The 14047-nt window shown below is 36.8% G+C and overlaps 1 protein-coding gene across 1 annotated transcript; it reads right to left on the bottom strand.

The window, feature by feature from the left end:
- Window positions 1-4022: 4022 nt before the first annotated feature.
- Window positions 4023-12939, bottom strand: LOC139937404 (heme transporter HRG1-like). The gene is made up of 3 exons (XM_071932531.1): window positions 12563-12939; window positions 10946-11113; window positions 4023-9901 (listed from the first exon to the last, which is right to left on the bottom strand). Exons 1-3 carry the CDS (start codon window positions 12813-12815, stop codon window positions 9756-9758), a joined length of 567 nt encoding a protein of 188 aa, XP_071788632.1. The 5' UTR covers window positions 12816-12939; the 3' UTR covers window positions 4023-9755.
- Between the last annotated feature and the right edge of the window lie 1108 nt (window positions 12940-14047).

Raw genomic sequence — 14047 nt, 5'->3', positions numbered from 1 at the left:
GCTGACCTACATGTACACATGGTGTATGCTAATAGACATTTCAGGCTATTTAATCACAGTTTCTTTCTGATCCTTTTTTCCCTGGGCAGAACAAATCGAAAACCAGACCAAAGTAAAAAAAAAAAACATGAAATTGAAATACTAGCTTTGGTCGCCCAAAAACACACAAACAAAATAAAAACTTATGCACAACCTTTTAAAATTTCAACTAGTAAATGGTCTCAGAATTGACCTCAAGAGAGACTTATTCAAAATCATGCTATAATCAATTTATGAATTGGCACATGTTCAGGCTTGTTTTCATGTTAAGTTGTCAATCAGCTTGTGGAGAAATTCCCACTAATGTCCAATTACCAGGCATTATATTTCATCCTTATGTGTCTGACCTACATAAGGCTTTATTAGACTTGTCAGGCTATTGATCACAATTTCTCTGATTTTTCCCAAGTGGAAATCAGATCAAAGTAACAAGACTATCATGCCTTTATTATTCATTCTCTCAAAAACTAGCATTTTGTGGGTATTCTCAGAAAAGGTTACTCCATGCATTAATTTACTTTGTACCATAAACATGAAAAACATTTTTGGGAAAAAATGTAGGCGGTTCTTACATTTACTTTCCATTGTATAATGTTAGATTTACTTTTTGCAAATGCCTCCAAATGTCTTATGTACATGCATATTAGGCTAAATACTCTGGCTTTGCCATGTCAGTTGTGTAAAAACCAAAAGGCCCAAAGCTAAAAGCATTCCTTGTTCAGTTTGTCAAGACACTATACTTTTTATTGGAAACAAATCTTGTAGAAGAAAAACCAGTGCAATATGCCTTGGTGTTTCTTACAAATACTTTCAATTTTTGCAAATGCCTTTGAATGTCTCCAGTACAAATCAGGCTAAATGTATAACTCTGACTGTGTCAGTTTGCTGTGTTGTGTGGAGCCAATAGGCAAACCACAATTTAAAACCTTCCTTGTTTAGTTTGTTATATTATATTGCCACTATACATTTTAATGAACACAAATCTTGTAAACAAGAAACCCTATGTAGGAAAACAACCAGTCCAGAATGCCATGGTGTTTCATGGTGTTTCTTACATGTACTTTCCACTGTGTAACGTTAGTTTTACTTTTTGTAAAAATGCATTTTGAATGTCTTATCATCAATCAGGCTAAATGTACAATGGCCTTGCTGTGTCTGTTTGCTGTGTGATGGAGCCAAATAGGCAAATGCAGCAAGCTTTTCTCAATCACAGCTTAAAGGCAGTAGACACTATTGGTAATTACTCAAAAAAAATATTAGCATAAACCTTTCTTGGTGACGAGTAATGGGGAGAGGTTGGCGGTATAAAACATTGTGAGAAACAGCTAGTTTTCCACAAATTTGATTTTGAGACCTCAGATTTAGAATAGTGTCCACTGCCTTTAAAGCCTTTTCCTTGTTGGATTTGTCAAGGCACTGTATTTTTTATTGAGCATAAATCTTGTAAATATGATTCTTGTTACTCTTGAGTGCATGCATACTTTTAGGGGCATACATAAAACAGTACTTTTATAAAAAGTTGTCCATACTTGAGCATTTCACACAATGGCTGCAAACTGCAAGACGGTTTACAAAAGGATAATAATAATAATAATAAGACTTGTAATGCGCACGTAGCCACCTGCTGGGTGTTCAAGGCGCAGGTTGTTTATAATCTCATGTTATAATGGAGTGCCTTCAGAAATTATGTGATTTTGGGGGTTCTATTTTTTTGAGGTGGGGGTTTGGTGGGTGTTAACTTCATTAAATCACACACTTCTATTCCTTGTTGAGCTAGCTGTGGAACTTATGGTAATTTAGATTAAGATTTTTCTACGGATTTTCCAGTTGGATTGTAAGAATTAATTAGTTTTGTATGTACCTTGTAATTACGAGGGGAACGATTTCTATGAAAGAAATTGTTGCAGGATACAGATATCTTTCCTTGTTAGGTTTTAAAGATAAGTGAACAAATTGTAGCAGGATATTAAGGTTTTGAAGTTAAAGACTAGTTAGATTTGTTCAACAAATGAAAAAAACATTTTGTGGAAGTTCAATCATTTCAGACTAATTATTTGTCTTTAATTTTTTACTTGTATATTTGTTTACAATTTTTATTTGATGAATGGTTTTCTATTGCGTGTGAATGTGTCAACACCTTTAACTGGTTGTGTCTAGGGACGTCAAGAAATATATTTTCTATGTTTGATTTTTTATACAGCAGAACCTTGATTGAGACCAAAATATTTTCAATAAAATTTTGTACTTTAACTTGGAACTTTTTGCTTTCAGCAGTCAAGTTATTTGGAACTGTCATCAAGTTATATAAAAATAACATTAATACCATTTTTAATTGATGAAAACAGCTTGGTAGTTTGTATGTTTTCAGATCTGACAAATTAATTGCGCTTAGTCTTTTTGAATCGACCATGTATAAGATCACAGAAGTTCCTTTTTGAATTGACAATATTTTCTGACCAACATTGCCAACGAATTTATTATAAACAGCTTTTTCAGCACCAACATAACAATTCGTTTCTGAAAATTTAAAAAATGGGTTCAATCCGTTGTGTGCACAATTTTCAGCATGTAAACACTTTGTCAGAGGAAAACCTTTTTTTCTTGGGGGGAAAATGGGTTAAATGTGAACTTCAATGTCGATTAAAGGAACGTTACAGAATTGGTAAGAAACAAAAATCATGAAGATCACAGATTTACATCAAACTTACACGGTCTAATGATGATGATAGTTGAAAACATCCCTTGTAATATTTCTGTCTGAAGTTTCATATTTGATGAGAAATAAACACTAACATGCGTTTGGAGTTTATCGCTCAGTGAGCGTTTTATTCATTTTTATTTTGGCATCAATGCAATGCAAAATCGGTTTTTCACTATTTTCCCGTGGCCGATCAATCTCAAACTTCTACAGGTTTGTCAGTTTATGTATATGGTGGATTACATAAAGTGCTTTTACACGGCCAGCAACTGTTTTGTTAGTGAAAACCAATTCTGTAATGTTCCTTGAAGCTTTCAGACTTAAATTAAACAATGACTTTTTTTCCCATACCAAATCTGTAGAAAACCTTGATCAAAATTAAAAGACTACAGATAAGCAGGAAGTTTTGCCCTTTACTTCAGTTTTGATTAAACAGTTCAAGGACTTCAACAAATATCTGTACTAATCTTTTATTTGCACACATACTTAATAGAAGCATAGTTTTCAAATGGCGTAATGATTAAGCTGCTGTCAAGATGGGTGAAATTGGTTTTTATAAAACACTTTGGGACACTACTTCAAACAAGGATTTCAACAAATATGTGTAATTCTCTTTTAGTTGCATATGTAGACTACGTAGAATAAGGACTAAGCATTATTTTCTGATGACAATGATGTCAAGTATGGGGGGAATCAGCAATGGTAGTTTCCCATTTTAAGACTCTTTTAATAGCAATTTGTATCTTTGAATATGAATATGCTGTCGTCATAAGTAAGTATGACACTATTTTGCTCTTTATTTTAAGCAATGACAACATGATCTGCGAAGACAAAATAAACAACTTGGGGCAGTTTAAAATAGTCAAAGAAATTGTTTCGCCCCCCCCCCTATTTTTTATATATTTGTTTTTATTTGTATAAATTGAATGGCTTTGTACTGATTTTTTCAACAAATGACTCATTTAGCTTGGTCGCATCACTAGCTAAAAGTCATTGTACAGTAATCTAGTACCATCTTTTTTCAACATTATGCTTGTTACTATTGATCATGAATCTACTCTAGCTATTCAATGCACAACCAGATAGCAATCTTATGGGTATCCTTTTATCCTGGACTGCGACAAATGCTGGTGTCTCATCGAGGTCGGAAAGCTCCAGTGATTTCAAAATCAACATAATAAATACTATCACTGGGGGGCAGAAAATAACACCTACTAGCAAAATGGTATGACCTTCACACAGTGTCTGGATAAAATTTGGATTCAAGAATACACAAATAACATCGTTGTGATCGAAACCTTTAATTTCTGTGCATATTTTTTTGTACATTGTATCTACAAAACCACAACACTGTATTAAAACATAAACATAATGTGACAACAGTAAGTTCACATTATACACAACCCTGTCAATCAATGGTAGAAGGTATGCAAAATACATGTACCTTGTAAATATTTACATATTCACTGCCAATTATTCCATCCCACTTCAATCCGAATATATTTGATTCTTAAATATGTGTATAACGGATCTTTAATTTTAAACTGGTGAATAACCCAATGCATTTAATTGACCCCAACTCCCTCCAAACCGTCAGATTCCAACCTGCATGTTTTTGTTTGGTTCTGTTGGACTGTGAACTGCACTGGTAATTATCATGCTTTGGGATCAGGCAATGGTGAATACTCCACCTGCATTAACATCAACTACCTCCAAACCATCAAGTTTCAACCTGCATGATGTTTGATTCTGTTGGACTGAGGACTGCACTGGTAAACATCATGATTAACATGTACATCATGGGATCAAGCATACCACCATAATCCGAGTCAAATCCGTTCGGGTATAGACCATAGAGTTATATATAAGAACTAGAGGGCGCACTGGCCTTTATACACGCCTCGGCATGCGCGCAGGTGGCCATTTTCTAAGATGACAAAACAGCCATCTCACAGCGTGTGTTTGTGCGGCCATTTTGTAAGTTGAACAAACAGCATCGCGTGAGCGTTCAATAAAAAAACCCTCAAACGTGTATTTCATATTCGACGCGCGTACAGAATGGCGCGCTTGTCATCTTGTGGTCCCGTCGCGTTTGTGCAAGCAGCATCACCAGTGCGCCGTCTAGTTCTTATATATAACTCTATAGTATAGACTTATTACTCGGGTGAGACTTGAGGGAGTTGGAATTAGTAGTCTTTGTATGACAGTGTCTTCAGCAATTATGTCTCTATCTGTTTTCGAAATGATCCAATGCGCCTTACAATAAGACAAATTAAAATGCCAAGAAACTACATACATGTACTGATAAGAAAAATAATACATGCATCGATGTATGGATAAACACAAATATTATTCTCTATCCCTGATGAAAACTTAGAAACTATCTTAATACAAACACAGGGATATGAGTTAGTACTGAGAACAATATTTTGCAACAGTGTCTTCTTTGAAAGGAGCTGGTACTCTCAAAACCATGGGGACAATTTGAAGTAGACATAGAGATTTTACAAATAGTTGCTGGTTGAATTTGACAATTGCCTAGTACACTTAAACTGAAAACGTTGAAATATGCAAAACCATACAAAATATGCTCAATCATTAACACTCTGTCCTTTCAAAAATGTGAGCACCATTGCAATAATAAATATTGTGCAATTTCCAAAAAAATCTAGGTTGCAAAAAACGTACTCTTTCAAAACCAATAAAGAATACACTTCAGGCCTATCGCCTACTTTATTATAGGCTAGTACAAAATAAAATTAGTAAATTCAGAAAAATATAAGCACTATCAATAATCAATTAATAATCAAATTTACTTAATCATCAAACTTTTTGAGAAAACATTAAAACAATTATCAATTCTCGATATCAAGAATTGCGGATTTATTTTAAACACATGTCATGACATGGCGAAACGTGCGGAAACAAGGATGGGTTTTCCATTACTTTCTCCCGACTCCGGTGACCGATTGAGCCTAAATTTTCACAGGTTTGTTATTTTATATATAAGTTGTGATACACGAAGTGTGGGCCTTTAGATAATACTGTTAACCGAAAGTGTCCAATGGCTTAAAACCACACCAAAAGAAGAAAACAAACAATTTAATTTGAACAGTCTGAAAATTTCTTGCCCTTAGAGCGTGGCTGGGTCTTTCACAGATTTAGTTCTAAAACAACCAAAACCTTGGCTTGACTTTCAAAAAAAATACTCCACTCTATGGGACCTCACTACCAAATGCTTAGAGTTAGAGAGATAAAACTACTAGTCTAGAATACATGTTCTAATAATAATGCGAGAGATAAAACTCACTAAGTCTAGAATGCATATGTTCTAATAATAATTGCATGGCCCTACAGTACAATGTCGCACAAAGTAAGACTGTGGAGGATTTTCGAAGGATTAGGATGGTCCCAAGTCCTCCAAATTCATCAATCTCTCCCTGAAGATATGGGCCCTTTTCCATAAAGCTGCTTCAGCAAAAAAACATTGCTTAACAGTTTTCTGCTGAGCAAGAATGAGCTTGATACCAGATGGTACAATGTATGTATATGACATGGTTTTTTGGCTGGTAACCTTAATCTGGTAAGCATTATTTAGTTTGCTTAGCTACTTTTTGTGCTCAAGCTGCTTCATGAAACCAATCCCTGGTGCATTGAATCCTTACCTATGACCTACTTGTGGATGGAAAACATTGAAGCTATTGCTAATTTCGGCACGCACACAAGCCCATTGGCACGAACGCTCATTAGCACGAGCGTCCGTCGACAGCTGTCTTTATATTGAGCCAACAACCACTAGTCAGAGGTTTGAATCGTCGGATGTACCGAAGTCACCCAAGGGTATAATAATAAATTTGTACTTCTGCACCTCGCACTTATAATATCAAATGGCAATTTATGAATTCCATTAATGTACACCAGGGCCCAATTTCATAAAATTTGAAAGCACAAAAACTTGCTAAGCACAGAATAGTAGCCTATTGCTTAGAAGAAACTGGTTACAATCCAACATCACATTAAGTTCACATTGTTATGAGTGGTGCCCCACTTAGTTTGTGCTAAGCAAAGAAATGTGTCAAGCAGTGTTTGCAAAACAGCTTTATGAAATTGGGATCAGATAGGTAATTATTTTCCTAAACCTGGACACGTACTTTTCCACTGTAATGCTCAACATGAAAAATGATTACCAAATTATCATTTTCTTAAACTAAAAATCATTGTGCTACAATTATTACGATTGTACTTTGTTATGACACCTTGTGTTCTAGGGCTTATTTCAGTCCTGATAGACACTGTGATGAAAAACTGGTTCTACTCAGAGCTAGTCTTGATTCAAAACGCTCTAGTTTTGTAGTCACACACACAAAATATAGCCATAAAACCTAACTAGTGACATATTATACCATAAACCGCTTGCCGCCTAAGGGAGCTATTATTCCTTGAACCAAGACTAACTAAGAGCCTAAACTATCCCAAAGAGATTAGTCATTTGTGACTGATGATGCCATTAAATTCCTACCCTGCATATAGAGTGTAGTTTTACATAAGACTGTAAGATTCTAAAATACATTATGTACATGACATAATTATACCCCATTGAAAAGACTGCGACTGTCATAGACAATCAATTAACCTTTAATTAAAGCTTCTCTGTAACTTTCTACAACCCACAAAAATAAAGCTACATGTATAATTTATATAATTAAAATTTAAATTTTTGGGTCAAGTCTGTCCAAAAGGGGACCTAGCGTCTTTAACATTTTATAAAGTGGGAAAACTACCTATCTCTTACAAAAGATTTGTATTAAAAACACTATTTTAATTGTGGTTATCATTCAGATTTATTGGGTCTATGAGTCATTACATAATTTGTGCATTTAGGCCTACTGATAAACTATGAAAATTAACATTTTACTAACATTGTTTAAACTAGCAAATGAACACAGGACTTGCTAAATGCCTTTGTAAAAAGAGTTGTGCACTGCAAATTCACCCAGAAAATATATTACACAAAAGAGTTGTCACATATAAATATAATCTTATCTGTGAAAGACATTTTTTAAAGCAAGGTTTTGGTTCTGTAAAGTAACTTGGGGAAAAATGGGTGAATTAATTCCTAGCGAAAGGTGCCGTGATACAGCATTCTTAAAAGCAAGGTTCGCTTAAATCCGCTGCAAAGTATCACATCAAACTCGGCAGTGAATCAAACGCATTATTGTCAACAACACCCTTACAACCCTTTTCAGATTCTTTACTCATAAATATAAGAGAGTTCAATTGTAGATAATGTAATAGTAGTGGCAAGTTACATCGCCGTTGTTGCATCCGCAGAGCGGGAGGTATCACGTAGCCGGAGAGCATACGAGGAACTCAAGCACCCTTCATTCTACGTGACGGTATGTCACTCCATTTTGTCCAAGCCCCCATAATATCAATTTACACTTACTCTCGGGGCAGTAGTTATGTAGAACATGATTTGATATGGATTTAGATGTACCCATGATTGTGGCCTCTACATAGGTGGGAATTCAATCTGTACTTAAAACTCATTATTATTCACAGGTTGCCTTTGAAAACAATTAGCTTTCTCGAATTCATGGGCAGTTTTTGTGTGTGTATTGTTTGCATGATACACATTTGTACCGAGGTATGAGTCAGAACCCGGCTGATTTTATAATTTATAGCAGTGTGAGAAAAATCAAACGATGAAAATACAATGTATAACCTTTTCTTTTTATATAATAAACCTTGAAAATATGTCCCTGCTCTATAGCCACTTACATTAATTGTTTTATAAAATGTTCACAATGCTATAAACTAGCTCTGGCTCACTGGCTGGCTGCCTAAATCTCTGCCACACTATACTGAAAAGTACAACGGAAACAGAAGACCAACCAGGCTAACTTGCAAAACAAAATTATTCGGTTATTCATTGGGTTTTTCTGTGCATCAATTCATATCTTACATTTATACAAAGTAGAGTCTAATAGACTGTGTAAGTCTTGTGCATACTCAAAACATTAAGTACTTAAAGTCTTCAATGCTTTATGATGGAAACAACATCAAGCACTTTAATGTTTGAATCTGCACGAGACTTGCACAAGTCTATTCTTTAAATGACAATTTGATAATACAGGTGACAATGACAACTGGTAGAGACAATGACACCCATCTTAGTGACCCATCAAATGACATCAATGATACATTGGTGACACTGTCACGAGCCAGTGACACTACTTGACACTGCCATCTGTCATGGATACTTAGTGTCTGTCGAATGACAAAATGCCAACGGTATAAAAGCGCCTTGTCATTGATCTTTTGGTGACACCTGTTGCATTCATTTAACACAATTTTAATACTTAATTAAAGTCCATGGTTCATAACATATTTGCACTTTTCAATAGATCTTATTCCTCTGAATTATGATCCTAAAGGGAGACTTTTGAAACACTGGCGGCAGCAGACATATTGGTCCGTTTTTGCAGATCTGAGCATGTGCGGACATGCTCAGTATTGAGTGCCTTGGCCCCTGAGCATGCATACTACTGGCGAGAACTGTTAGAAATGGACTGTCCAAAAATCTCCCATTGATCCATTATCTGCCTCATGTCCCGAGTGCTACTCTGAATTAACCAAACTTCAAACAAGACCGGCTGAAAAGACACCAGTCTATAGGGACGCATTTACAAAAAAGTTAAATGAAAACATGAATCAAGGTTGTCCTTGGACCCTTAAATATTCATTTTAGTTCACTGGATGTTTGGTCCGTCACGGTTTACCATTAAGAAAGATTCCTGTTTCTGATCATTTATTCAGCAGGATGATAGTGAGTATGTTTCACGCTTTACAACCTACGCGCATTACGCGCAAGACCGGTTTATCATGCATAGAGGGAAACGGTAATTGACCAAACATAAAGCAGTGACTGACTCTATACATTACCACCATTGGAATGCAGAGATCTTGAAATCCATGTCACACAACCGGTGGCAAAGTTTTTGTTGATGGAGACTTTTTATGGTATCGAGACGTATTTTGTGATGTAGAATTTCCTGTAACTTCTTGAGAAAAAGAAGAGAGCAAATGACCATTTCCATGTCATGAAGACCCAGATTGCCGTCAGGTAATACCCATGGTGAGCTCCAGTCACAGGCATGAGAGCTGCAGAAAAACAAATTGTAAATAACGACTCAGAATTTCATAAATGCAAACACAGGTTGATTAGTCAATGCATGTAAAATACCCCAGTACACACGTTGCGCTTTGAGAGGGGGGGGGGGTCGTCTGGTGTGTCTGGCAGTGTGTTTATCTTCAATAATTTGAAGGCTGCACTCAAAAGGAAAAAGAAGAAGACCTGAGTCATCTCAATTGCTTTTCACTTCATCAGCTTAAATTAGTTTAATTAGAACAGTGCAGGCCTGGAATTACACGCATGACACAAGGGCCATGGCCTCTGTTACCCCTGGTCTTGGTGCCCCATAGAGTTATATATAAGAACTAGAGGGTAGGCTTGGGCGATATCACGATATTATCGAATATCGCGATATTAATTTGAACACGATTTCAATATCGGATGGATTTGGTTTTAATCGATATATCGCGATAATCGCGATATATCGATAAAATATCGCGGTGTATTTGCTAGCTGATACCCCATAGGTTTGGAGTAAAACCAGAAGAATTGGTCATTAGAACACCTCTCTTATACTAGGACTGTCTCTTCTACAACTTTCACTTGGAGTTTTAAGACTGATGGTGTCAAATTTCATTAATCGCGATTATATCGAATATCACGATATATTGTCGGCGATATACCGTGAATAAAATAAATCGATATCGCCCAAGCTTACTAGAGGGCGCACTGGTGATGCTGCTTGCACAAACACGATGGGACCGCAAGATGACAAGCGCGCCATTCTGTACGCGCGTTTGAGTTTTTTTTATTGAACGTTCACGCGATGCCGTTTGTTCAACTTACAAAATGGCCGCACAAACACACGCTGCGAGATGCCAGTTTTGTCAACTTAGAAAATGGCCGCCTGCGCGCATGCCGGGGCGCGTATATAGGCCAGTGCGCCCTCTAGTTCTTATATATAACTCTATGTGGTTCCCCTTCAAAAGATTTCCATACTTTGAGTTTGTCCAATCAAGAGTGCCCTCTCAAAGATGAAATTCCAAGCCTGCAGTGACATTCATTTGACTTACTTTGTTTTTCCACAAGAGCTAAGACAATATAGGTAATAAAAGCAGCAATGGATCCGAGTTGAACTATAAATCCTACGATGATGGGTGCTTTGAGTCGATTGACCCAAACATCGCGGTCTCCTCTAGTGTGCTGGATGTGAACGATAAGGGTGAGAGCAGCAAATATTCCTGAATATGGAAATAAAAACGAGCACACGATAAGAAACTTGCTTTTAAAGCCATTGGACCCTTTCGGTACAGAAAAAAAAAAAAAGTTCACAGATTTACAAATAATTTACAGGGTTTACAGAAGGTAATGGTGAAAGACTTCTCTTGAAATATTAGTCCATGAAATGCTTTACTTTTTGAGAAAACGGTAAAACAATATAAATTCTCGTTAACGAGAATTACGGATTTGTTATAAACACAATGTCATGACACGGCGAAACACGCGAAAACAGGAGTGGGTTTTCCCGTTATTTTCTCCTGACTCCGATGTCCGATTGAGCCTAAATTTCCACAGGATTGTTATTTTATATATAAGTTGTGATACACGAAGTGTGGGACTTGGACAATACTGTTTACCGAAAGTGTATAATGGCTTTAAGAGTTAAATGGCTACACTGCATGGGAGGAGGGGTTTAATGTTTGGCTCAATGTACCCTTCGCTCTAAGTCTACTCCAGTTTAGTAACAAGTACAACTCTATTGCGTTTGTTACAAATATCGCAAGTAGCAATAGATAGAAGAGGAAAGGTTGCAGTATACTAGAGCATAGAGTATGGACAAGGGGGAGGAGGGTTACAGTATCGCTACTAGAACAAGACATAAAATATATATAAATAGAGCAACCATGACCTTTCTCTTTTTCATGATGGAAACAGACAGTATGTTTATTTGTTTCGATGATCTTCCCATCAAGGGAAGTCTTTATTCTTTGTCTTTTTCTTCCACTCTGTGCTTTTTAACAAGTGTTCTGCGCCTCTGATCATTTTGTATGTAAGGGGCACAATATAAATTTTAATTATTATTATTATTAACTCGACAAACTCCCACAAGGGGATATAAACACCAAGCTGGCAACAAACAATCTCTCTCATACAAACATTGGTGTAACGACTATGATTATGAATTGCACAAATCAAGAAATTTTGATTCAGCTAGATGACAATATTTATTCTACTATATCATGTATATAGTACTACTATTAGTCATTGTGACCAAAACAAGATTGTCAGTACGGCGTATCTGCTGTTTTTCAGTCAAGCAGCTAGCTGAGACAGCATCCTCCACAGAGCAGGGTAGTTGCGATAACGAAACCCTCCTTCCGGCATGCAGCGGTCTCTACCTCCGTTGTCGGGAGGAGGGTTACGTTATCGCTTCTTGTTCTTCTATAGTTTCTAGGTAGAAGTACATTATCGCAACTAAGAGCAGGGCTACTTTATTTACATTTCTTACACAATCTGATTCTATCAATATGACACAATCTGTAGCCATCCATCCAGATTCATAAATCAAGCAAAATTTCTCATAAGAAAAACATTTACTTTTTTCCGAGAGTGAATCACCCACCAACAGCAACACCATACATAAATTTATAATTATCACCATCTCAGTAGTATAGCACTTCAGAACTCACCACTAACCAATCCCCAAATTGCAATATGAAAATTCCTATATTCTTCCACTGCGAGAAACACCATGAACACCAGACATCCGAGCGAAATGCCGGTGCTCGCCAGGACAAACCTGACCCGCATCGCCGTCCGAGAAGGCTCCATTGCAGCACCCTGTTTCTTCACCGATGGCCCCTGAATTGAAGACGCGTCGGGAGGAGGAGGTGTCACTCTGCTTGCATCGTCAAGGCTTGCAGTTGCCGAAGGATGACTCATTTTATTTATGAATGGGGGCGCCAGCTAGAAAGATCTAATGGCTCTAAATTATGATAATTTGACTATAAAATAAATTAGAAACTTGCTGCTGTTGTACGACCTGAGGTTACATCACATAAAACGTCACGAATTACTCAACTGCGTGAAATTACATTTTTTTTTTTTTTTACAAGGCCGATGAGAGCGCCCTCTCTAGTTCAATGTGGAGATCTTTTCTATTCCTTTTATTTACAAATCACAAAGTAGTAGACTTGGGGAAAGTGCTCGGCTCTTGTACCGAGGGTGCCGCCTTCGAACAATAAGACGTGTTTTTTTTTTTTTTTTTTTTTTTTTTTTTGGGGGGGGGGGGCATAAACACTAATTTTTGCAAAACTATAAAGAAGGTTTGGAAAATAATATTGATTTACCTTGGTAATTCTGGTGCTTCATTTCGAAGAGACATTAATATTATTTTTTTTGTTGGCAATCCATTATTCAGAATGGTAGGGAACTGACAAGCTCTCTGCATGGCCACTACAGTTTTTTTCCCCCAAAATAATGTTATTGTCAATCCACAATTATTATTTCCCACAAAGTAGACCCAGTGACTGGGGCGCTAGATTCCTTTTTCGAAATTTTGACATGACAATATGACCATGGAGGTCTACCTCCATGATATGACCGATAATGTCAAAATTTCGAAAAAAGGAATCTAGCACCCCATCAGTCACTGGGTCTACCCCACAAAGTGAATCCGTAAAAAAAGCGCACTCACAACCATAATCAATATTCCCGTTTTACCGGCCTGTACTACTTTCATCATCCTAGCTCTTTGGTTTCATGCACCCGGTCAAACTCTCAACTCATGGAGGCCTTAGACCCAGCGACTGGGGCGCTAGATTCTTTCTTCCCGAAATTTTGACATTATCGGTCATGACCGACAGACCGATGACAAAATTTCGAAAAAAAGGAATCTATCTAGAGACCGATAATGTCAAAAATTAAAGAAAAAAAGAATCTAGCGCCCCATCCCAGTCACTGGGTTTGAGGCCTTCTTGATATCATGGAGGAATAAATTAAATCTAACTTATTCCTCCATGTTGATATTCAGGGTCCTTCAATCATAAAGAAGACTATTACATTAATGTTCACACATTTTCTTTTGGATAGTGTTATTGACTTAGCTCGAGCATGGAGGAAGAAAATCCATGATTCGAGAAACTATGGGCAGCTAGGGTATACAAATTAGCCTT

This window comes from Asterias amurensis, chromosome 5 (genome assembly GCF_032118995.1).
Source record: "Asterias amurensis chromosome 5, ASM3211899v1".
In the NCBI taxonomy this organism is placed as follows: domain Eukaryota; kingdom Metazoa; phylum Echinodermata; class Asteroidea; order Forcipulatida; family Asteriidae; genus Asterias; species Asterias amurensis.
The sequence above is the reverse complement of the archived record's forward strand: the minus strand, read 5'-3'. Positions and strand labels throughout refer to the sequence as shown.

Bases quoted from the DNA above. Each gene is read 5' to 3' on its own strand.
- LOC139937404 (XM_071932531.1), bottom strand. From the start codon at position 12,815: ATGAGTCATCCTTCGGCAACTGCAAGCCTTGACGATGCAAGCAGAGTG. The intron at 11,114-12,562 runs GTGAGTTCTGAA...TTCCATATTCAG, and splicing joins AATTTGGGGATTGGTTAGTG to GAATATTTGCTGCTCTCACC. The intron at 9,902-10,945 runs GTAAGTCAAATG...GTTTTTCTGCAG, and splicing joins AGCTCTTGTGGAAAAACAAA to CTCTCATGCCTGTGACTGGA.